Genomic DNA, 25,858 nt, shown 5'->3' on the forward strand with positions numbered 1-25,858 from the left:
AGGAGTGTCAAATTGTTAAGTCAGCAACAGGAGTCACTGTGTACTTACACCCCATGTGGGATCTGTCCTTAATGTGTTGTCTAATGTGAAGTGATGCTATAACTAGTACTGAAACAGTATTTTTATACTTTGTGTTTCTGTGTGAGTACAAGCTGATGAGGTCTTCACTAATTATATACTGAATTGATCTTCTGTATATAAAGATAATTGGAAATGAAAAAAAAAACCTGGTGTTAAATTGGAAATGGCATAGAAAATTAATTTTAAAAAAATATTATGTAGGATCTCTGTCTTTAATGTGCTGTACACTGTTATTTAATGCTATAACTAGTATTCCAACGGTAGTTTTTTCACTTTGTGTTGCTATATGGGGCAAACTGTTGAAATCTTTACCTAATATATACTAAACTGATCTTCTGTATATAAAGAGAATTGAAAATGAATCTTGATGTGAATGGAAGGGGAGAGGGAGCGGGAAAGGGGAGGGTTACGGGCGGGAGGGAAGTTATGGGAGGGGGGAAGCCATTGTAACCCATAAGCTGTACTTTGGAAATTTATATTCATTAAATAAAAGTTTAATAAATGAAAAAGAAAAAAAAAACTTGAGCCAAAGACCCTACTTCTACAGAGTGGCTGTGGATCCCCTTCCAAAAGGTCCCCAGTCCTCTTCTGGTCCTGGTCAAAGGCAATAAATCACCTGCTGGTGTTTGCAAAGCAGAGCTGAGGCTGTTGCTTTCATTTGGAAGTCACTGCTCTTCAGACACTAGTGCCGCCTCCCTCTCACCTCCCCCTGCACTTTGGTTTGATGAACTGGTTTCTACTCTGGGCATGAATGGAGCAGATCAACACCCCAGTCTCATTCTCACTCTCCCGACACTCACTACCAGAGGGTTTGGACTGACGCGTGAGTGTTTGGTTTGAAGACAGGAAGGCCTGCTGTATGGGATTGAGGCGAGCAAGTCCCTGGATCCTCGGGCAGAGGCCTGGAACCCACAATTATCACACAGAGAGTTTTGTTGGGAAATCGTCGTCAACAGTGGCACAGCAGATAATGGGAACAGACTGCATCCCTACATCAGTGAACAGCATTAGATTTGTCTAGGGTCTGCTCTGAGAGGCAGGAGCTATGTCTGATTCACAGATCTCTATGCCTGAATCCCACAGGTCCAGGCATACAGCAGGTGCCCAGTTAGCATCTGTTGGCTGCTTGTAAGTAAAGGGGGCAAATGTGCATTAATTAAACACAAATTTGCTGGGCATTTGGATCCATTTGGTTGTCCGTGCGTGCCTTGTTTAAGTGCTTACAGTAAAGTCGTTTTCTAGTTTCCGTCCTTGATGCTTGGCCTCCCTGAGAGCCTGTCCCTCCCTAGGTCAGCAGACTCTGAGGGGCCATAAAGGACTCCGCTGTGAGCACGCCTTCCACGTAAGCCAGCCAGTCCAGAGCCTCGGTCCTGCCACCTCGCTCACTGCGCTCTCGTACTCCAGGCCTCTGCTGTGGTCACCCCAGCGCCAGGTTCCAGGCTGCTAGGCCCACGCGTGTGGTCAGAGCCTGATGACATCGCTCAGACTAGGGAATCAGGAGCCTGCCTATCCAGCCTCACGCTCTTCTTCCCACAGAAACCATAAGGAAAACTCTTGCCCAGATTTTCCTCCATTCCCTTTGCCTCCTGACTGTACCGTGGCCTTCCTGGTGGCTCCCCCTGGCGTTGCGAGCTCTCTCCCCTTGGGAACTGTGAATAACCAACTACCTTTCGTGGCAGTCGTCCTCTGATCTATTGGCCTCACTCTGTCTCACCCACTTTTTTTTTTTTTTTTTTTTTTTTGACAGGCAGAGTGGACAGTGAGAGAGACAGAGAGAAAGGTCTTCCTTTTGCTGTTGGTTCACCCTCCAATGGCTGCTGCGGCCGGCGCACCGCGCTGATCCGAAGCCAGGAGCCAGGTGCTTCTCCTGGTCTCCCATGCAGGTGCAGGGCCCAAGCACTTGGGCCATCCTCCACTGCACTCCCTGGCCACAGCAGAGAGCTGGCCTGGAAGAGGGGCAACCGGGACAGGATCGGTGCCCCGACCGGGACTAGAACCCGGTGTGCCGGCGCCGCAGGCGGAGGATTAGCCTATTGAGCTGCGGCGCCGGTCTCACCCACATTTTAAAACAGCTTTGGAGGACGACGACGTGACGTTGTGATGTAACAGCTTCCCAGCCTGAGCACTTTAGATGCATTAATTCTGAGCACAACAGCATCACGGAGATGGGCACGAGTGCTCCCATTTTGCAGATGGTAAAGCTGAACCTCAGAAGTGAGGTCACTTGTGCCAAGCTAGTGGCAGAGCTGAGATTTTCTAGCTTTATAGGAAGGAGGAAAGGGGAGGTCCAGAGAGGGAATGACGGTGTGAGGGACGGGAAAGGCAGTGGAAGGGATACAGGGGCACTCAGACTTTCAGCAACACGTTTATGAGCAGCGGCGGTGGTTAAGAGAACGGACTTCCGGAGCGCATCTCCACCCTGCCCACTTAGTTCAGTTGTAAAAGAGACAGTTTCCGCTGCTTAAGACAACCAATCCCCAGACCTGTGATTGGCAAATCCTGGAAAAGTATGCTGCTTCAGGCAGCCCCCCCCGGGGGGGGGGCTTCCTGGCTGTTTGATCTCTTCTGTTATATCGAGACAGGAACTGCAACCAGAGAACACAGGAAGAGAAGCACCCTTTTCCCAGCAGCTTGCTCACCTTTGCCCCGGGGAGCTGTTCTGTTTCTGGGGTTTTCTTTGGTGATGGAACTGCGTCCCTCCCCCAACTAAAGATTCCTCATCTCTTAGCATCTAGGGCCTGCACTAGTTACAAACAAGACTTTGGAGCTTTGAAAACTTTTGTAGAAACAGAGTACCAAGAACACCATTTTCATACCCACAAAACGTAAGTCCTTTCCCAGGACAGCCATTCACAGAGGAGGGGGGAAAGAGCACGCCCACAAGCCAAGGCCAGCAGACACCTCCCTGAATGGCCCCAAGACAGGCACACTCTGCCCATAGCCACTGACCGAGGGGGTGGTGCTCTTCTTGCCTGAGCCTGTCAACCCTCTGCCAGGATCCCTGCTATCAATCCGTATTGGTTAACCCCTGCTGGGTGCCTAGACATCTTAAAATGTATGATATTGTTTGTAAAATTATTTTTGAATTTATTTGAGAGAGACAGAGAGAGAGAGAGCTCCCATTCACTTGTTCACTCCCCAAATGCCTATGATGACTGGGGCTTGGTCAAGGCTGAATCTAAGAGCCAGGAACTCAATTCAGGCTCCCCAGGTAAGAGGCAGGAGCCCAGGTACCTTAAGCATCACCACTGTCTGCCTCCCTGCCTGATCAGGAATCTGGAGTCAGGAGTCAGAGCCAGGAATTGAACCCAGGCACTCTGTGCAAGACAAGGCCATCTTAACTGCTAGGCTAAACACTTGTCCCTACGTTGACATTTTCATAGACTCCCTCGGGGAGGCTGGGGAGTGGCCCTGACTCTGCAGGGAAGAAACAGTATTCCAGGTATTCCAACGTTTGGCAGAGCACACAGTGAGACCCTAACAAGACGGGGAACCAAGACGCCAGAATAGAAGCCGCCAGCAAGGGGAGAACTAGCTAGTTATAAAAGTCAGGGCCACTTTTAGTCCCGGACAAACTACAACATCGCTTTTCACAGACAGACAGTGTCTGGAGTGAACAGGGCTCTACAACCGATATGCAGGGAGAGAGGTGTGTGGGAATCATGACGGCCCCTGCAGACTGAGGGCGTCAGCTTCAACGAGGAAGATGGCCCTCTGTTTCTCCTCGCTGCCTCAGTTTGTCCCTCTCCAACTCACAGCTGCCAGGGGCCCCTCCAGGCCTCTGGCTTTTCCTACTGTCATAGCCCCTCCTCCACCTATTACAATCCCTGAGCCCACCAAGCTGACCCTGGAGTTGCTGGTTGAAGTTAGAAATCAGCCTGTGTGTGAGAGAGGGGCCTGAAGAAACCTGCGCATCTGCAGAAGCCCAGCGTTTTGCATTCAGAGTCCTGCCCAGACCCTGATAACTGTCCAGGTGGTCCCAGCACTTCCTGTTAGGAAAATGGCGCCGTTTTATCTATGGCGCAATCTACACCCTGGCACCATCCTAGGCTCTAGCCCCCTCCGCCACCATTGCTGGAAGCCAGGTGGCCACATGGCCCAACCACCAGTGTCAGCCCCACCCGCATCCTAATGGGATTCGCTGCTCCCGCCTGCCCTCCAGCAAAGTTTTAAAAGGGCTTGTTCCTGAACACATGGCTCTCTTGGCTCCTCTCATCTGCTCTCCTCTCCTCCTCTCCTCTCTTTCTCTCTCTCTCTCTCTCATACTCTCTCTCATACTCTCCTTCTCTCTCTTCCCTTCTTCGCCCCTTCCCTCCAGCCTGCTGGTTTTCCCCAATAAACCCTTTCCCTTACTCCGGAGTTTGGTGTGTTTTGCGACGGCCTAACCCTTCCCCCAAAGGAAAGCTCCCAGGAGCATTCTCTCTCCTCAGGACCAAATGGGTTACCTGACCTGCTAACATGGGGCAATAAAACCCTCACAGAGGCCCTAGGGAAGCTCCTCTGCGGGGGAGGAATTTGCTATTTACTCTCCACAAACCCTTTGTCATGGAGGAGAAGGGAGAGGGGGTAAAGAGACTCCCTTCAAAACCTGGGAGCCTAAAAAAAGACTGCACGCTTAGCCCCCTGCTCTCTGCTGAGCCGCCCGCCTGGCCTGCCCAAGTGTATTCTCGCCATTCGACCCTGTAACCTTGCTCTCCCCCGGTCCAGTGACCAGGCGCGCTCTCTGTCTGTCCCTTCTGTTCTGATGGATGCCCTGTCCCCAGTAAAACCTTATTACTTTGCTCTCTGAATTCTTGTGTGAAGACAAGAACCTCACGACTTCTCTATAGTGACAGAACAATGGGGCTCAGTGTCCACTGAGCTGTCAGGAGAGCGGAATCAGGACTTAATACAGACCATGTAAAGATCAGACTTCCGGCCAGCTCCTGCCCACAGGGGCCATCTTAGGTTACCTTGACTTGGATGGGAACTCAAGCCAGAGAGCAAGAGGTATGACAGAGACAGCAGGGAGTAGGCAGGTTTCAGGACACCATGCAGAAGGCTGGGCCATCCTGGGCCCCAGGTGGCTCTGTGGCTGGGCCTTGACGTTAACCGGTAACCATGTCACCAGGATGGGGCCAGGCCAGCCCAACACTGCCAGGCCCCCTCATCGTGGGTGTGTTTATATATAAAAACTCCTGCTGAATAATGCCATATGGCATTAGACTCCAGGCCAGAGTACCCTGGAAGTGGGACAAGGTGGACAGGACATTCTCTGAACTGTAGTTGGTTAGGGTCCAAGGCATCTCCTAAGTGTCCCCCAGAAGCCGTTTAAGACCCTGTCGTCATGCATGCATCCAAAGTCCCTTGAACATACTTCAATTTCCTGCCAGTAGTACCTCTTAGCATAATGCATTCCGTCTGTCCCTAGTATTCAGCCATTCACTCCCACGGCCCACCCCCAAGCCACGTCATGACCCAGAAGGGCTCCACCTCTAACCCTGAAAGCAAAGAATCTTTTCTCTGGCCATCACTGGGTCAGTACCCAGCTCCCATGGCCTCCCCATCTGCTGCTGGCCTTGGACTATACACAGACTCCCAGAAGCACGGCTGGAGGAGACACAGTTGAGCTGTGACCAGGGGCTGGGGTTTAAGGACGAGGCAGTCATAGGGTTGAATCCAGGCTCCACCGCTGACTCGTCTGGTGACCTTGGAAAATTTACTTCACCTGACACTCTATCGTGTGGTCACCAAACTGGAAGTCCCAATCCACACTGAGGAATCATGGAGATCCTCTATCTCTATGGGATCCCTGTGCTCGGCTCCTGCCTGTGCCTCGTGCTCCATCAAGGAGAGCCAGTATTATCACCATTTCTATTGGACCCTGCCTCCCCACCCCCCCACCCCCGCCTCGCCACGCCTCCAAGCCTCCACTAGAGCCAAAAGGAACTCCCGGTGCTCTAGGCCAAGGCCACTCCTCCCCTGGCCTACACAGCACTGTGGGGGGGTGGAGGGTGGGGAACCTTACACTTTGGGCACACCTGGCACCTTCCAGCAAACCCCGCAGCCTCCCTGTGACTTTGCACCCTGAGACTGACCGGCAGGATCATCACCCTTGCTGAGCTGCGGCCCCGGCTGGGCCACTAGAGCAAAGTGCCGTGGACTGACTCATAGCACACTTCAATTGTTGTAAGTCACATAACATTCCTCTTCATGGTTCTGGAAGCTACAATTCCAAGACCAGGGTACCAGCAGATTTGGTATCTGATGAGGACCCGTTTGCTGGCTTATAGACGGCTGCCTTCTCACTGTGCACTCCCCAGGCAGGAGGAGACCTAGAGACGTCTCTGAGGGCTCTGTTAGAAGGGCGTTCATCCTGTCCGGGAGGCAGCCATCTCTGTGACCCAATCACGTCCCAGGAGCCCACCTCCTAACGCCAGCTCTTTACAAGTTAGGATTTTGACCCTGAGATTTTCGGGGGATGCAGACATTGGATCCATAGCACCCTCAGAAACCCCAGGATCTCTAGGACCCCCATCTCCCCTCACCCACAGATAGCCATGGTCATCCTCCCTTGAGCCCACCTCCCTCTCCAACTTCTGAAAGCTCGCAGTGTGCACCTGGCTTTCCTAGCCAGTTACCTTCCTCAGCCTATGCTCCGAACACTTCTTGCACGTCCTTGTTCTAAAAGAAACCTGGTCCTCCTTTCTGCTTGCCTTGAGGACTTTTTCCCATCCTCCCCAACAAACCAGCCTAAGGGCATGGTGGGGATTTCTCTATGCACTGCAGTTTTCTCCCTCCTCCCTAGCAACCCTCAGCTTGGATTTGCTTGTCACAGAGGGTTCCCTCCTCCTCATGGCTCACAGGGACCTGCTCACCCCTCCCCATCAGGGCCATGGATCTTGCCCTTGCTCTCCCAAGCTCCAGCGATAAATCTCCCCTCCCCCTCTCCTCTCCTGGTGGCAGTCTTGCCCCTGCCTTAACCAGTCACTTTGCATACTGGAAAGGTGGCCAGTTCTAGTGGAGAAAGCTCAAAATGTAAAAGATGCACCAGATTTTGAAGACTAGGCATATAAAAATGCCTCAATAGTTTACTAGTGATGACATATCAAAATAATGTTTTGGAGATATTGGGTCAGTAAAATATATTGCTCTATTTCAGTTGGTTTCATCTTTTTACCCTTTTAGGGGGCTACAAGAAATAGTAAAAATGAGCATGTGGCTCATGTGGCATTTCTACTGGGTACTGCTGCTCTAGGAAGGCTCTTTACCCATCATTCACTCTTTCTTAATCCCAGTTTCACGCATTCACTTTGTAAGCACCATCTCCTGTCTTTCTATTGCACTCCCTTGGCCACCAGCACCAGTGCTCCTGCGCCATCTCACCCCTGAGCTCCTCACTTCACCTTGTCTCCTACTCAGTCTATGGTTCATGTCATCAACTCTACACACACCCTGAGCTCCCTCGTCCCTCTCCTGCTTCCCTGCGCTCACTCAGCCAAACCCCAGGCCTGGCTCGAGCTAAGTCTGCAACTTCCCACCTCCACCCTCATAGCCAAGTGCGTGGGTTGAATGTGCTTTGTCCCTTTGAAACTCCTGGTGCCAATGTAATGATACTGAGAGGCAGTGGGGCCTCCAAGCAGTGATTAGGGGGCTCAGTGGGGTTCATGGCTTTCTCAGTGGCATGGGTTCACTCTCACAGGAGTGCTGGTTGGAAGGTGGTCTGCCTTGTGCTTTGTTTCTTCCACGCATGCCCACTTACCCTGTCTCCTTCCATCACGGTATGATGGAGCATGAAAACCCTCACCACGTGGTGCTGCCATGCCCTTGGACTTTCCATCCTGCAGAAGCACGAACTAAATAAATTTATCTCCTTTGTAAGTTACCCAGTCTTGGGTATTCTATGAGAGCAAGGGACTTCAGCCTAGGACCCTGAGTGTGGCACCGTGGCACCATGCTACCTGAGCTCAATTGCACTCAGCCCCCAGGGGTCCTGTCCCGGTCTCCTTGTCCCTCCCATGTTCCCTTTCCTGGACACTGCCTCTCACTTCCTCCTTCCTTCTCATTCTCTTCTAACGTGACAGAGAAAACACAGGCAATGAGGAGAGGGCTTCCAGAAGCCCCACCACAGAGCAGTCACCGGCCACATCTGCCAGCCTCTGAGCCTTCTCTCTGCTCCCAGCTGAGGCCAACACCCCTGCTGCGCTTGACATTCCCTCCCCTCCGTTACTCGAGGTGGTAATGAGCAATCCTGCTCACCCAGAGCCATCCTTGGCCTGTATCATTTGGTCAACCTGAACCACGTTGCTAGTTCTTCCATCTTAAGACAAAATACAGTCTCTATGGACCTCTCCTTTCCAATCACTTTCTTGGTCCCCTTTTACAGCAAAACTTCGGAAAAGAATGGCACGCACCTTGTGCTTCCAATTCCTCTCTGTGGCCCTGACAGCCAGCCCCCTCCACCCCAGCTTCACTGAAACTTCTTGCCAGGTGTTTGGGGCTGCACTGTGTCCCCTCAAAGTTCAAGTGCTGAAGGCCTAACTCTCAGCATCTCAGAGGGTGACTGTATGTGGAGATGGGGCCCTTTAAAGGGGGCTCAGAGTTGAACAAGTGCCCTGGGTGGGCCCTAGCCCAGCATGGCTGATGCTCCTGTAGGAACAGGAAGAGACACCAGGGCAGCAGGGTAGAGTGAGGGCCCAGCGAGAAGAGGGCCTTCTGCAAGCCAAGGGGAGGGCCTCCGGGGGAATAACCAGGAGCAGGTGTTGTGATGTGGTGGGTTGAACCGCTGCTTGGAACGCTGGCATCAGGTTGGAGGGCCTGGGATCAAGTCCCACCTCTGCCTCTGGTCCAGCTTCTGGCTCACACATACACCCTTGGAGGCAGCAGATGATGGCTCAAGTACTCGGGTCCCTGGCATCCATTAGGGGGAGCTGAGTGAGTTCCTGGCTCCTGGCTTTGGCCTGGCCCAGCCCTCACTGTTGCAAGCATTTGGAAAGTGAACCGGAGGATGGCAGATGTCTGTGTGTATGTGTGTCTGTGTGTGTGAATGTGATTCTGAAAATCAAGTGAAAATAAGTAAACTGTAAAAAAAGAAAGAGAGATGAGCCCTGCTGGTCCCATGATCTTAGACATGCAGCCTGCAGAACAGTGAGAACATGGATGTCTGTTGTTGAAGCCACACAATCCCTGGTCCTTTGTCACCGCAGTGCTATCAGTTACACCAGCTCATCCCTGACCTCCAACAGCACCACCCAGCGGCCAGTGCTCAGTGCTCTCCCAGCTTGGCCTGGACAGTTGGCCCCTCCCTCTGGCATCCTCCCACCTGCTCCTCCTCAGTCTCCCTTGCTGTTCCCTCAGTTCCCTGGCCTCTTGGCCCTTACAGCACAGCGTAGGCAGAGCTTCTTCCTTGGCCCTCTTTTCACCTCCTCAGAGCCTGCCAAGCAGCACTGGGTCACAACACTTCCTCCTCACTCAGATTATTCTAACTGGACTCAACCTGCTATCCCTTCTACCATCCCATTGAGGGTTTGTCCAAGCTCACAGTCAGGCACCTGGGACACAGAGTCTGCTTTGCGGTCTTTCAAGTCAGACGACATCCACTGCAACCTGGCTCTTCTACACCCACTCCACTGGCTCGACTTTGCAGGTGTCTGGGACCTTGCCCCTAAAAAGACTCGCTTCCTGCTGCAGCGGAAGTGACCGTTCTGAAACACAAGCCAGGTCTTAGCCTTTCTTTGCTTTGGATCCATGCACGGGCTCTCCAGTACCTCCAGAGATCCAAACTCCCACGGGCAGTGCAGGCGTCCTTCCTTGGTTTTGGCTACAGCATAATTAAGAGCGTAGGCTGCAGAGTGAATCCGTACTCCCATCCTTCTTTGTGATATTGGTGACTGAGGCTCGGCTGCCTGAGCACCACATGAGTAACTGGGTGTGAAAACGAGACTCGTCGCAGCGAGCTCATTTGGGGATCGAGTGTAAAGTGTTTAGATCAGTGCCAGGCCCAGCAGAGCTCAGGGGGTGAGCAACTCCTCACCTCTTACCATTGCGTGGCCTCTGCCGGAGCCGCACCTGCTGCCCTGGGAAGCTTGAAAGGCATTCCCAGCCCCCTGCACTCCACTCCCCAGCTCCTCCTTCCAGGTCTCCCTGCAGTGTCTGTCCCTGCAGGAGGTCCTCTCCCCAAGGCTCCCGTAGGGCTCCTTGCACTTCCGTTAGCACATTTATCAAGCCCCAACACTGGCTCTGTTTGCATAGCTGTGCCACTGGGGGCTTCATGCCCCCTGAGGGCAGGAGCCTTCTATTTCTACATGCACAGCAGTTTTGCAAAACCATCTGCTTTATCTGTCTCAGCCTCGCCCCCCTCTCTCCCTCACTTTACCCTGGTCTTCACTGGATTTGGTGACCGCGTGCACTCACTCAACAAGCCAAGGTGCCCGCCATGTGGGAGACACAGGGCTGGGTCTCAGAGACATTCAGATGAACCCAAGACAGTGTTTGCTCTCCAGAGCCTGCATTCCAGAAGGGGGTCCAGAGGCCCAGAGCTGCAGCCCGAGTGCTAAGGGAGAGGCCAAAGGCCGGGGAAAGAGCTGGCAGGAAGCCAGGGCTTCCAGACTTGGAGCACAGCAGCCACGCCGCCTATTATCTCAAACTTGGAGTCGGCACCAGGTAAGCCTGGGAATGCGGTGGGAACAAAGCCCACTGTTCTGAAGACCAAAAACACAGGCCACCAAGGAATTAGAGGTGCACACATGAGTACTAGAGCAAAAGGAAAGGGATTGAGGGCCTAAGACCCACCCCAGGATCGCCCACACCAGGCAGGAAGACTTACCGGAAAATAACACACACAGCCTTTGCAGTGAGCCCACGAGCTGGGTGCCGTAAGGGTGCCCTTTCCTGGGGCAGGGGAGGCTCAGAGCTTGCCCAGGTTTTTAGTCAGCCGGGGCAAAGCTGGAGTCCGAGCCCAGCCTGGCTGGCTCCACAGTGGCTCTGTGGCCCTCTCCCGCTTCCCTAGTGCCCCCAGGAGCCCCTGGCCCCTGCACTGTGGGGATGAAACATATTCCTAGGCCCCTTGTGGGGAACCGCAGGCTGGCCACCTGTGAGAACCTCCTCATCTACATGGTTTGCAGCAATCGGTCGACCACAAGGCCTACGAAAACAACCAGGTGAAACAGATGAAACAGAATGGACTCTGCATAAACAACTAGGAAGAACCAGGTGAAACAGATGAACTTTCGACCTGAGGCTGTACGCGCCCTTTCATCTGATTGGACGATATCGGCATAAAGGGACATTGGGATCTGGGCAGGCGGGCGCGGCCGCCGCGGCCCCTCTTCTTTTTCTCCTCTCCCCACTTTCCTTTTACCCCCACAAGTAAAAGTTCCTTGAGAACCGATGAACAGTGACCGTGTCGTGACTGTGTTGGACCCTCGCAGGCGAGGGACCGACAAATGGTGCCGTGACTCGGATAGTCGGACCGGTCGCTGGAAGCAGGAAAGAAAAATTAGAACGTGTGGAAAACACGGGAATCTAGGCGGTAAAGTCTAGGGTTGGTACCAGGAAAAAATTAGAACGTGTGGAAAACACGGGAACCTAGGCGGTAAAGTCTAGGGTTGGTACCAGGAAAAAGTTAGAACGTGTGGAAAACACGGGAATCTAGGCGGTAAAGTCTAGGGTTGGTGCCGGGAAAAAAAAAAAACTAGAACGTGTGGAAAACACGGGAGTCTAGGCGGTAAAGTCTAGGGTTGGTACCACGGAAAAAAGGAATTCCTCGACAACCAAGTTGTCTTTTAAAAAAGCGGGGACGCCCGTGAAATCGGCCGCTGTAAAGCGGTGAGTTAGAACAGGAACAATGGCGTGGGGTCGGAAGACAATTGAGGGCAGCAGAGCAATCGCCTGAAGTCCTTAGTTATGGCAACTGATCGACCAAGCTCTCAGTAATGACTCGGAGGAAATAGCAGCCCTCTTAGATGAAGGGGCTGATTTACTAGAGGAAACGCAGAGAATCTCAATCTGGGAGCCTAGACGGAGACAAAGAGGACAGAGACAGAGGACCAACATGGGTTGGGACAGAGAGATAGGGAGGATGAGACCCCTTCCTTCTGCACCCCCCTATTCGAACCAAGACTCTCCCCCCTCCGGAGGACTCCTTCACAAGACAAAAGGCGGGGGCTTCTCCCTGGAACCTCCTCGAGGAAAACAGGCAGGAGGACGAGGCACTCCCCCTAAGTGGGAAGACTATCACCACATAAATCAGGCTTTCCCTGTGATAGTGGACGCGCAGGGCAACCGGGGATGGACCCCCCAGACCATAAACTGTTGAAGGAATTACAAATAGTACAATTATATGGACCACATGCTAACTTTACTAAAGCGGTCCTAGAACATTGTTACTTGAGGTCTTGCTTAATCACTTTTGTCCTGAGGACTTGAATTTCAAATTTCCTTAAATATCTGTAGTGGTCCGACAGGCTATGCTTGTTATGTATCGCTCTGACCCTCAGCAACAGATATGGCTTAGCATGATGAAGCGGTAGCCAAAGACGGGTAATCACTGGCGAGTGCCCCTAGCAACTTAAGAAGCAAGTGGCACGTCGCTGGAAACCTAAGACGGGCACAACTACGGCGCCATAAATAACAAAAAAGGGGGAGCTGTGGGGAACCGCAGGCTGGCCACCTGTGAGAACCTCCTCATCTACATGGTTTGCAGCAATCGGTCGACCACAAGGCCTACGAAAACAGCCAGGTGAAACAGATGAAACAGAATGGACTCTGCATAAACAACTAGGAAGAACCAGGTGAAACAGATGAACTTTCGACCTGAGGCTGTACGCGCCCTTTCATCTGATTGGACGATATCGGCATAAAGGGACATTGGGATCTGGGCAGGCGGGCGCGGCCGCCGCGGCCCCTCTTCTTTTCTCCTCTCCCCACTTTCCTTTTACCCCCACAAGTAAAAGTTCCTTGAGAACCGATGAACGGTGACCGTGTCGTGACTGTGTTGGACCCTCGCAGGCGAGGGACCGACAGCCCCTCCTGCAGCAAGCCTCAGACCCCCCGGGGAACAGAGCTCCCATCAGGCTGGGGACAAGGACAGGCTCCCGGCATCCACAGAAGGGACTTCCTTAGCGATCCTAGTATTTGGGAAACAGGATGAAAAGAGCATCTCAACTCCTCAGGAGTCCAGGCTTCCTGAAGGACGCGCTAGCCAAGGCTCTGCTTGTGCGGCAGACAGAAAGCTGCCTCAGTACAGACCCCAGGCGGGGTTCCTGAGATGCTGCGGGGCTGCTCCTGGAGACCCCGGCCTCCCTATCTTCCTTTCCATCTCCCCCTCTTCCCCAAGATTTGCAGGGGACCCCCCCCCAAGAAACAAGAAGGGAAACAAACAGGGGTTGAGGGTCTACTGTGTGCAAAGTGCTTCACAGGGTGAAGTGGCTTCACCCTCCCCAATTCCCGGGAGGTTGATCACACCGGTCTCATTTTGTGGGTGAGCACACTGAGGATCAAAGGGCTGGGGGACCCCAGAAACCGAGGCCCACTCAGATGAGGGAGACTTCAAAGGGTTGACAAAGGACAGGAGTAGAGGGGCGGCCAGTTGTAAGACATTCCATGAGGGCTGTATCCTCGGGCTGTAAGCATCCCCGCCTGTTGGGGATGGGGGCAGTGCTGGCCGAAGGATGCCCGCATAGAGAGGGCGGCCTGGGAGAAGCTGAGCCGAGAGGTGACTGGCCTTAGTGAGCCCACACCGCAGCTCACCTCTCTTGCCTCCTCCCACCTCCAGCCAGGGCTCCCCAGTGGGCAAACACAAAGAGGCAGAGGGGCACAGAGAAAGCAGGAGCAGAGAGGCAAAGAGAGGATCCTGCTCTTGACTGCCCGAAGTCCAACAGGAGCCTGAGTGGTCCATGGCTTCAAGCCCAGCCTGACACGTGGCCATGCCCAGGCTCCGCCCACTCCACCAAGCACTCCCATCTCTGCCGCAGGCCCACTGGGCAAGAGAGACCAGGAGCCCCAGGGCCCGCAGTCTTATCTAGTGCAGCTTTGCTTCCTGCTCTTCCACAGCAAGGCCAAGGCCGAGGCCCTGGGTGTGCTGCGGCACTGAACGAGTTAATATCCCCGCCTGTCCACTGCACGGGGGCCCAAGGGTCCAACCTGAGAGGGCGGTGACCCCTTGTGAGGCCCCAGCCAGACCCTCCCAGGAAATCCACTCCCATCCTTGGGCAGCTGCCCGGCAGCCCTCAGCTCGGCCAAATGAACCAGGGAGACTTGATGGATGAGAAGGTGGATGGGGGGGTTCCCCTAGGAGAATCGTTTCATTTTACAGGGAAGGAACACAGGCACGGGGAGCCCCTCACCCAGCAAGCGGCCGGGCTGCAGGCGTCCAGCTGCCGCCAGCGGCATGTGCAACTCATTACCTCCGCCAGCCTCCCATTTGCGGCCACGGATGACGCCACACGCGCACGGAAGGGGCTGGGGCCGCGGGGCCAGCAGGGCTGCAATGTTTCCCTGACACTAACACCTCTCTCTGGCCCTCGGAAAGGGCCTCGGAGAAGCCAGGCCCGGCCAGGCACCACCCACTCCCAGGCCTCTGCCTCCTCCACCTCCGGGCGCCAGACAGGAGAGGCTCGAAGCTATTCAGGCAGAAACAAAGGTGGGAAGAGGGACGCTGAGAGAGGAGGGGAAACTGAGAACAGGGTAGAAGGCGGAGCTGGGAGAGAGGGAAGAGGGACTCTGGCAGCCTGCCCTGCTGTGCCTCTGTTCAGGAGCAGGTAAGAGGCAGAGATGGCCGAGAGAGGCTGTATGGGAGCCGCTGAGGTCCCTGGGGCTGGCTCCAGTACCTTGGTGTTCCCACTGGGGATCGGCCCTTCCCAGAGGGTCCAGCACCACAGGTGGACCCGGTGCTGTTGCCCGGAAGACTCGAGGTCCTGGCCTTTGAGACCTTCCTGTGGGCAGTGGGCCCCGAGGGGGGTGCTGACATGGAGACTCAGATGCAAAGAAGGAGACAGGCTGCCGAGAGGGGACCCAGTCCAGGGTGCTGGGGGGAGGAGGACCCGTGGGCGTCACAGAGCAGGGGAGGAGATCTGGGGCTGAGACGTGCAGGAAGTGGGCAAGGTGGCTTCTCCTGCAGGGGACGGAGGAGCCAAGGCTCTCACACTCTGTCCCCTCACCTCGTCACTAAAGGGGAGGAGTGATGGCAGTGTGGGCGGAGAAGAGAGGCGAGGCTTTTCCCTTGCCTCGTGGAACTTCTCTCAGTCTGTCATTTCTGCCCACGCCCGGGAAACAGGAGCACGCCAGTATCGAAGCCTCCCATGAACACCGCCTCATGTGACGGGTCAGCTCCTGCAACCCAAAAGCCCTTGCTCCAGCTTTCTGATTGTGTGTGTGTGTTGGGGGGCCGGGGGACCATTAACCAGGGAAAGGCCCAGGTTCGAGGCCTGCGTGCAGATGCTCACACTGGCTGGCTGGCTGAGCGTCTCCTCATGAGCTTGTCTCCAGGATTCGGCTCGGAGTGGCTGGGGAGCGTGCCTGCGAGCTGCAGGTCCAAGCTGCGTCCCCGAACTTAGCTTCTCAGGGAAAAGGCGGAGTCGCTATGTGAATTCCCACCCACCCCCTGGGCTGCCTCCTCACTGGTTCCAGGGTGAGGGCGGCATGGACTCCACACTGACGAACCCCTTTCTTAGGAAGGGGCCCTGCAGGCAGGCTGCAGCCCTGCCACTCATGGCTGGAGTGGCCTTGGGCAAGGCGCTCGCCAGCAAGCAAATTGTCCTGAGCACCCGCCAAGAACAGGTCCCAAGAGAATGCAAAGCACAGCAACACCCCCTCTGGGTGTCAAGGATCTTTACCGCGCGGTAAGGGTGAACGATCACGTGGCCCAGCAGCGTGGCCACATCCAAGTACCACGGCTCCTTCCAACCCAGTAGGACCACGGAGGAGCACTTTAGAGATCAGGACTCTGAGGTGATAGCCCAGGGGACTGTGGCTTTGGAGGCTGGATGGGTGCTGTCAGGTAGGGGAGACAGAGTAGGGTGGGGACGATGGGCGAGCCCCTGAGGAGGGCACACAGGCACAGGGGCAGAAAGGGGCAGGGAGCGCCCACAGCTTCACACTGGGGGTAACGGGCGCAGGCCTGGGAGTCAGCCCACAAACCTCACTGGTCAGAAGGCACCGCACCACCAGCCACTGCTTGCACATGGCCGCGGCACCTGCATTAGAGCCTGAATTGTGAATTCAATATCTGGCCTGCACCCTTTGCAAATTGACCCCCCCTGATGCCAATAGCCCCAGGATCAGCCTCAAACAGGAGGAAGTGACATCTCTCGTCCCCTCCTCCTCCTCCTCCCTCTCACCCTACACTCAAGGAGGAAACCCCTGAGAAATTGGAGCTCCTCCCCAGCCTAACACATCACCAATTTTATGTACTAAAGGCCCATGGGATGGCCCTGATCCCAACGCCCTCCTTCCCCCATCTATACCTTCGTCTCCCTCCCCTGCCCACGCCCGTGCCCCTCCCCCTTCCCCTTCTCCTGTTGGACTTTCCAGGGACCAGGATAAAAGAAGTAGCACATCCTTTGGAAACAGATCAAATCTGGCTAGGATTGTCCCAAGTCAGAGCACACCATTTTCCTCTTAGAAGTGAAAGGGACGGGGGAAGAGGGAATCGGACCAGAAACCCACGCGCCGTTAGGCCACTGGTTTAATGGCAACACTTCAGTCTGCCTGCGCTCCTCCCGCACGCGCACACCTGCCAGCTCCGAATAGGGAACGCAGACTTCACTTCCCTGGCTTTAGGGTTCGAGGACTCCTCTGTTCACGCCTAAGCTCCTGAGCTCGCTCGTTCATTCAGCAACTACTGCTCGAGCAGCTGCGCCAAACACCGACAGCGCGCGCACACACACACACACACACACACCACCAACGGACATGCGCAGACGCCTGTCCTTGCCCAGTGTGGTTGTGGCAGGGAACACGCGACGAATGACAAACTTGAGAAGTGACAACGCCTCGTGGGTTGGGAGGGAACAGGGCTATGGGAGAAACGGAAGAGGAAGGCGAGGAAGGTGGACTTAGGGTACCGGAGCCAGGGAGGCCTCAGGGGCAAATTTAAGAAAGACCAGAAGGAGGTGGGATTTGGCATGAGAGCCAGCGGCAGCAGGAGAGCGGAGCGGGGCCGGTCCTCGGCCACCCACGCAAGACCTGGGCGGCCATTCCCATGGAAGTGACAGCTTTGTTGGGTTTTGCGCAGGGCAGTGGCCACATTCTCAATACAATGCCCACTCCACTTGTATGCAGAGGATTCCAGAATGGGACAGGAGCTCAGCTACACCTGCTGCTCCCCCATGTGGCAGATGAGAACACTGAGGTCCAGAGAGGGGATGTATCCTGCTCAGCCCCTCAGGTTTCAGCCTCTGCTGTGTGTGTGCTCCGTCAGGGGCAGGCGCCCAGGGGACATCACACACAGGACACAGAAACTGCCCCCTGGTGGGTGTGCCCAAGTCGGCCGTAGGGGTCTGGGAAGCACAGGGGCTGGGCTTGCTGTTACTTTTCAGTTGTCCTGGTCCAAATGACCTCTTCTTATCAGGGGCTCAGTAACAGGAGCAGCAAGATGAGCCAAGGAGCGAGGGCATACAGGCAGCAGTGCCACCTCCCACCCCAGGTCTCCCACAGCCCTGACCCCCTAGCACTCCAGGCCGGCCCTGATGATCGCCCAGTCACTCCCCTGGGCCATACCCCAGGCCTCTCTCACCAAATCAATCCTCTTTACTGAAGCACCAGTGGAGACAGAGCTAGGTGAACAGCGTGGAGACGCTGCACCTTTGCTGACGTGCTGATGGGGAGTGATGAGCAGGCCCAACTCCCCAATGGAGGACAGGTCAGGAGAGCGGGGCGAGTGAGGCAGAGGGGGTCACCCTGCTGAGACTGTCCCGACTCCCTCCCTTTCTGAGCCACCCTGCTTCCCTTCCTACACCTAGCACCTTGTGGGAGGAAAGACAGGGCTGGTGCAAGATAGGGAGCCGTTTTTCTTGAGTCATTTCAAGAGAGGCAGGTGGCAGAGTGGAGGAAACCGAAATATGATGCTGAGGGAAAAAAAAAAACAACCTTGAATAAAGGCTCTGTTTGGGGCTGGCATCATGGCATATGAGCACTGGTTTGAGTCCTGTCTGCTCTGCTTCTGATCCAGCTTCCTGCTGATGTGCCTGGGAAAGCAGCAGAAGATGACCCAAGAGCTTGGGCCCCTGTACACACATGGGAGACCCGGATAGAATTCCAGGCTCCTGACTTCATCCTGGCCCAGCCCTGACTGATGTGGCCATCTGGGGAGTGAGCCAATAGATGGAAGCGCTCTCTCTAACTCTGCCTTTCAAATATACATAAATTTTTTTTTTTTTAGGCTGCTCAGTCAGGAGTCCTTGAAGATTCTCCTGTGAGCATCGCTGTGCCCCTCCTAGGTGTGAAGGTGATGCTACCCTCTCCCCCTGCACTGTGACACAGCGGGCGCTGACCAAGCATCTGCCAGGCATCAAGCTCTGTGCTGGGTGCAGCAGGGCCCGGCTGCTGGCGGGGTGTTCTGGGCCCCTTGGGCCGAATCTGCATCCATCAGATCCAGAGTTGTTGCAATGCACCAGCCCCAAGATGCAGGGCCTCCTGGGTCACTGGGAGAGGAACCGCTCTTGGCAGGACCCCGGGGAGGGAGGAGCCTGGGAGAGCTGGGTCCGCCTCAGGCAGGCTTTGGGAAGTAGATGGGAAGCTTCTCCCCGGAGAAGGTCTGGGCTGATGGGTTCAGACAGTCTTGTCTGACCCCAGCCTCACTGACCACCTTGCAGTCAGGACACGCAGTGCTGGGACCTCTCCATGATTCACAAGCCGTGTGAGCCTTCATGCCGTCCTCTGCCTCAACTAGCCCATCTGTGAAATGGGCACTCACCTTACTGATCACACAGGTTTGTCATGATGAATGAGTGGGAAATTGCATGGAAGACCTTGTAAAGCATGAAGTTCAACACTTGCAGGCATTAGATGGGCAGGTCAGCATGGCCCGGGGTGATACCAAGGTTGGAAAGAGGGGTGCTCCTTCCTCACCCCCAGGGCCGATCTCACTCCCTAAGACAGAGTCAGAAGTACTCACCGTCCTCACACAGGTTTAGCTTAGACAGGCTCCTGCCATCAAAGGGCTCCTCGAAGATGGAGCTGGTGTCCCGGTCACTCACGGTGTGCAGGTACATGGCTTTGTTCTCCATAACGCCCTGCAAGCAGCACAGGGGGGAAGAAGGGAGTGGGGGAGGGGAGACAGGGATCAGCCACAGGTGGGGGTGGAAGGCACCCACTCCCTCCCGTGTCCCTGAGCGTGCACCTTGGGGCCTCTCTGCACGTACAGGCATCCAATGCCATCCTCCATGTCCTTGGCACCCCAGCACTCAGGACGAGCAGACCCTGTGGGCCTTTCTGATGGTGGGCTCTGTCCCTTCCTTTCAATAACTCTTGGAGCCCTGAACTGGGGAAGAGCAAACCCACGTGTTTTTTTTTTTTAATTAAACTTTTATTTAATGAATATAAATTTCCAAAGTATAGCTTATGGGTTACAATGGCTTCCCCCCTCCCATAACTTCCCTCCCGCCCGCAACCCTCCCCCCTCCCGCTCCCTCTCCCCTTCCATTCATGTAAAGATTCATTTTCAATTCTCTTTGTATACAGAAGATCAGTTTAGTATATACTAGGTAAAGATTTCAACATTTTGCCCATATAGCAACATCAAGTGAAAAAACTACCATTGGATTACTAATTATAGCATTAAATAGCAATGTACAGCACATTAAAGACAGAGATCCTACATAATTTTTTTTTTCAAAATAATTAATTTTCTATGCCATTTCCATTTTAACACCAGGTTGTTTTGTTTTTTTTTTTTTTTCATTTCCAATTCTCTTTATATACAGAAGATCACTTCAGTATATAATTAGCAAAGACCTCATCAGTCTGCGCCCACACAGAAACGCAAAGTATAAAAATACTGTTTCAGTACCAGTCCTAGCATCACTTGGCTTCCCTGATCGGTGACAACTGAGCGCCAAAGAGAAAACCTGTTAAGTGAAATGGACTCTATAAGCAACAATGAACTGATCAGCTCCTGTCCTGACTTTAGATGTACAATGTAATACTCTATCCTTTTTAGTATTTGTTGTTGTTGTTGTTGTTCTAGTACTATTGGTTGAACTCAGTAATTAACACACAATTATTCTCAGGTGTTTAAATTTTAACTGAAAAGTGATCCCTGTTAAATCTAAGAGTGGAAAAAGAGAGGGAGGAAATGAACAATTAGGAACATGCTCAATCGGACTGGCCGCAAATGGTGGAGTCAGAAATGTGCAGGGGATTCCAACACAATTCCATCAAGATGGCATGTACCAATGCCATCGCACTAGTCCAAGTAATCAATTTCAGCTCACAATTGATAGCTCCGATAGGTCTAAGAGTCAAAGAGATCACACAAACAAGACAAGTATCTGCTAATACTAACTGATAGAATCAAAAAGGGAGAGAAAGATCCAACATGGGAAGTGGGATACACAGCAGACTCATAGGATGGCAGATGTCCTAGACAGCACTCCGGCCTCAGAATCAGCCCTCAAGGCATTCAGATCTGGCTGAAGAGCCCATGAGAGTATAGCAGGCATGGAAAGCCAAGATATCATGGAAAAAAAAAAAAGACCTAAATGAATGATCTCTGTGAGTGAGATCCCAGTGGAAAGAACGGGGCCTTCAAAGAAGGAGGTACCCTTCTCCGAAGGGAGGAGAGAACCTCCACTTTGACTATGACCCTATCGGAACAATATCAAAGTCAGCGAACTCTAAAGGCTTCCATAGCCCTGGCAACTCATGACTAGAGCCCAGGGAGATTACTGACGCCATGAACAGGAGTGTCAAATTGTTAAGTCAGCAACAGGAGTCACTGTGTACTTACACCCCATGCGGGATCTGTCCCTAATGTGTCGTCTAAAACCCACGTGGTTTTAGCCAAGTGGTCACGCGGGGGAGGAGCCTGGGAGCCAACTCAGCTGGGCCAAAAGGATACCAGGGAGCGCTCTCACAGAGACCTGGCCTTCTCTTCCAGGTAGAAAACGAGGGAATCTGGACACAAAGGGGCATGGGGAGTGAGTGGGATGCAAGGGCACCAGCCGACACAGTGGAGAAGCCCAGTGAGGCTCCCAAACCCAAGTGCGCTGGCATGGCCCAGGGAAACCACAGCGAGGATTCATCTCCCCTGGAAGCCCCCAGTGGGGCCTGCAGACCGAGGGACTGAGCAGCCTCTCCGGGGAGAGCTGGAGTCTGCACGGGACCCGGAGGCTGACTCGCTGGGTCCTCAGGTCTTCCCCGCAGAGCTCCAGGAAGGGACCCAGAGATCAGAGATGCCACAGGTTGCTCCGGAGGGAAAGGTGAGCCTGGGCAGGACTTGGGCTGGAGGGGATTGTGGGCATTTTGTGCGGCTTCTCTGGACTTCCTGGGATGCAAGTGCATGCTCTATGTCATGGGAAAAAATCCCTTCTCAAAGCCAATGTGTTCATTTGCATAAAGTACTTTGCGTTCTTTTTCTTATATGTATGCACAGATTTTTTATGCACAGATTTTACAAATCCTTTCTGCTTTCATTCAGTGCCAGCCGTGAGTTTATCTTGACCTTTATTTCTGATACTCTTTAACTATCTGCATATTCAGCCAAAAACATCTATTTTTTAATAAATCGATCCTTTGGAAGCTAAAAGCCCCTTAGGAGGATGGGTCTCAGGCCCAGTAAGGGGCAAGCAGGCTGGAAGCACAGAGGGCCCCACAGGACCCCAGCCTGAGACAACCGGCACCTAGCAGGTGGCAGTGGGGGGGAACGGTGCCTGTTGGCTGAAGAGCTCAGAGGCAGGGTGGGAAGGGGGAGGCGCTAGCTGAGTCGTCCTGCCTGGCTGAGCAGCACGCACACCCCTCCTTCTCACGACTTGAACTTGACCTCCAGACACCTCTCCTGGCTAGAAGCAGCCAGAGCGGACCAGTTACTGCAGAAAGCTTCTGCTTTCATCTCAAGTGTAAGACTACATGTCCCCTGCACACACACACACACACAGGGCACAGGGGGATGTCGAGACATTCATGGGAAAATGGAATTAAAGGATAAGCTTATGTTGGTGCAAAAACACACCAGAACTTTTGGAAGTACTCTCATCCACACACACACACACAGTGTTCCGGGTCTCTGCAGGCTTTCCTTCCAGCCTGTGGGAGGGATGGGAGGGGGTGGTCCACAGCACTGCCAGGATCTCTCCGCCCTGGCCAGACACCTCCCACCCAGCCTCTCAGCGCAGCCGTGGTATCCAGTTTTCGAGTCTCCTAATACCGCCCCTCCGCCCAAGCCCTCCACCCAGTGAGGGCCTCTAGGTGGGGCCCTGGGCAGCTCCATCGCTGTTAAGCTGCAGAGGACCCTCCCTCATTTTATGATCTCTGTGTGGGCTCCCTCCGCCTGGCCTCCCTTCTGGGGAGCTGCACAGCAGGAGGCCAGCGTCTCTGGCGCCTGTGCTAACCCTTGCCCTGCCAGAGCCGGCACCCTTGCCCTGATGCCCGGGATCCTGCAGAGCAGTGTGGGTGCTGTCCCTGCGGAGCTGGGGAGTGGCGCCTCATCTTCCTCCTCTTGTGGTCAGCTCCTGGGCCAGAACTGGAATGCATACGTGTTATCTGGAATGCATGTACAGGCGGCCCCGCCTCATCCCGTTCCACACCCCTCAGCTGGTCTGAGCAAGAGCCCAGAGAAGCCCACTGGGGAGAGGGGCTGGGGCCCGAGCAGAGCCAGATGTGAGGGGGATGAGTGTGCAAGTGTTCAGCCGACTCTGCTAATATTTGCTGCCTGGGAAGGAAAGCGAGGCCCAGTCTGCCTGCTCGGGTTCTGTCTGAGGTTCTGTCTTTCTTGGAGGGTGGGGGACAGGGGTTGGGACCCTCAGGTCATTGGTCTTATTAGCTTTGGGCCACATTCGTGCTCTCAGGCAATGAGCAGCTGACTGTCCCGTGTGGCGACAACAGCATAAACTGCTGGTGTGCACACGCGCCCCACGGGGCAGAGGGCCTGCCCTTGGGGTCTCCCTGTGACTTCCTCCAGGTCGCACCACGAGGGGGCAGGCAGGCGGCCTGGGCAATCCATCATTCCCATTTTAAAGAGAAACCAACCAAGACCAGAGAGGGAGGGCCTGGCAGATACAGAGCAAGACCAGGTGCTGGCCAGGGGCTTCCCACCCAGAGCTCTGGCTTGGGCATGGGATCGGCTGGTCCAGCAAATGTGTGTCAGCCACTCTCAGTGGCCACCTTCAGGGTCCCAGGCCACCCGGTGGAGAGGGCTGCTGCTCAGAGGGTCCTCCCATGTCCCCCCAGCAGGTAGTGGCCTGGGGCCAAGGAGAGGCTCTGAGGAAGGGATGGGGACAAGGGACTGTGGTCGGGCATCAGCATTCCAAGCCAAAGAGTGAGGCTACCCTGTGCACAGCGACGGACCCCTGACCTACCTCTCAGGGGTGGGAGACTCGCTCCCAATGTTCCAGGGACAGGTGGGAGAGCAACGGTCTATTTCCAGATTTTGCATCTTAGAGCTGAAAAGGCCCCCAACCATCAAACTGCGTAACCCTCCTCCCCACCTCCACCCACCACCACCAGGAGGCCGCTGCAGGCACTGGGGAGTGGGGAGCTCAGAGGATGGGGGTTCCCACCCTGACTCTTGTTTCTTACTCCTGGAACTTGGCCCAGTCGGTTGGCCTCATTCAGCCTCAGGTGCTTCATCCCTAAGTCGGAGAGGTCCCCATGTGCCAGCCCCTCTGGGACACGTGAGCGCGTGCCCAAGACAATGCAGGCGTGCAGACGGGCCTTGTAACAAGGCCACCCATGAGAGGTGGGGCGAGTCTGACGGGCACCAACACCCCCAGCATCTTCTGACCCTGCCAAGGTTCCAGAGGCCTCCTTCCAGCCCACTCATTCCCAGAAACAAGCCTTTCCCGGGTGGGGGGTGTGGTGCCGTCGGGGGCGCGAGGCGTCCTCTGCAAGGCAGTCGGGAACCAGCCACGGGCTGAAGTCTGGACCCTGACTCTCCAAGCCCGTCTCTGGACATCAGAGGGACTCAGTCGCTTCTTCCTGCCCAGGGGTCGGCACAAGCCTCACTGCTGCTCTAAAGATGATTCCTCTGGATTCTCAGGCTTGTAGCCTCTCCTCGCAGTGCCTGGTTTTAAACTCATCAAAACCAAGCAGATTTCCCCATGCATGCAGTCCCAGAGGGAGAATCGGCTCATAGCTTTCAAACTCTTTCCTCTTCTATCTATACTCTGTTCACCTAAATCCTAACTCAAAGCTGAACAGGTGCAGATGCCTATAAGTAGCCCCCTCTCTCCCATCAGAGGCCCCGCCAGTGGGCACACGTGTGCTCCCTGCACGTGGAGGACCGACCGTTCTATCATCCACTTCCTGAAGCTGCAGCATGAAGCAGGTAGAGTTCCCTCTGATACAATGATTTCTCTCTGGCACCCAAACATAGGCGCACACTCTCCAGCCCAGGCAGCCTGATGGGAGCTGGCCAATGTCTGCAGGCTCAGACAGCTGGGACCTTCCCACCTGGAGCAGGTACCACCAGGCCCCACCTAAAGACTCACAAACCCAGAGCTCCACCCAGCTCATCCCCGTCTCCTCCAGCTGCCTTGGGATGCCGTGCCAGGTAGGTGCAGGGCGAAGTCAGTGCTGAGACTCACCTGAGTGACCCCCTGCTGAGGCTGCAGAACCTGTACCCTCAGTTCCCGGCGTTCGTCATGGTGGCCCGAGAGCTGGCTGCCCCCGCGCTGCGATCCGAGCAGCCCCTCAGAGCTTGTCCCCACAGCTAGCCAGATCCAAACGGAGTCATCGAAGGAGGCTGCAGGGGCACCCAGTGACTTGTCTCCGGGCGAGACCCCGGGGTCGCTTCTGCAAGGCAAGCAGGGGAGGCAAGGGTCGATCTCGCGGCCAGGTTGGGACCTGCCCCTGGGACTCCCTGTCGTGGTGCCTCTCCTCCCGGTCAGCCTCAGGCAGCAGTCGGAGATGCTGTGTGCAGGCACTCGCAGCTCGGCTAGGTACCGACTGAGATGTGAAGTGCAGCTGCTCCAGCAACCAGTCTTTAAAATAAAGTTCTTGGAGCAATTGCAGAGGCGCTGGCGGTGGGATCTGGAACACGGCCCCCCTCTTGTGGCTAACGTCAGCACTGCAGCCCCACACTGGGACAACCTGCCCCGCCCACAGCTGCAAAGTCAGCCTTGGCCTTGGGGCTCCAGCGACTGCTCTAAAGGTCCTGCTAAAAAATACTTTTAGGAATGCTGCTGGGGGAATAGCAGTTAGATCTGGTTTATGAGCCACACAAGAAAATCAGTACTGTAAATTTATTTATAGGACAGAATTGGCATTGCTCAATTCATTCATCAAACATGGCCTAGAATTATTATATATATCTTCCTGAAGTCACATCTACCCCCAAAGGATATTAGCTTGGCCACACTGCAGACATCTAGAAACTCTGAAGGAACTTCTCAAAGTCAAGCTCAACACGACTCAGCAACAAAAACTGGTGCTGATAAAGGAGTAACTGTGCACAGAGGCCGGGGAATACAGCCCCAGGGGAGCCACGCTGGCTCCCTCTAGGGGGGGCTGCAATCCAGCGTGGGAGGTGAACTCAAAGAACTATAAATCCGAGCGTGATCAATTATGTTTTTTTTTTTTTTAAAGATTTTATTTGAAAGTCAAAGTTACAGAGAGAGGTAGAGAGAGAGTGATCTTCCATTTG

At 54.5% G+C, this 25,858-nt stretch overlaps 1 protein-coding gene across 1 annotated transcript in view; it reads right to left on the bottom strand.

Moving 5' to 3' along the window:
• Positions 1-25,173, bottom strand: part of SCARA5 (scavenger receptor class A member 5) — a 129,508-nt gene extending 104,335 nt beyond the window's left edge. The window contains exons 1-2 of the mRNA XM_062213578.1: positions 24,801-25,173; positions 19,175-19,292 (exon numbers count right to left, since the gene is read on the bottom strand). Of these exons, the coding sequence (XP_062069562.1) occupies positions 19,175-19,286 (112 nt within the window). The 5' untranslated portion in view covers positions 19,287-19,292; positions 24,801-25,173. The remainder of the gene's footprint in view (positions 1-19,174; positions 19,293-24,800) is intronic.
• Between the last annotated feature and the right edge of the window lie 685 nt (positions 25,174-25,858).

This window comes from Lepus europaeus, chromosome 16, assembly GCF_033115175.1.
Source record: "Lepus europaeus isolate LE1 chromosome 16, mLepTim1.pri, whole genome shotgun sequence".
Classification (NCBI taxonomy): Eukaryota; Metazoa; Chordata; class Mammalia; order Lagomorpha; family Leporidae; genus Lepus; species Lepus europaeus.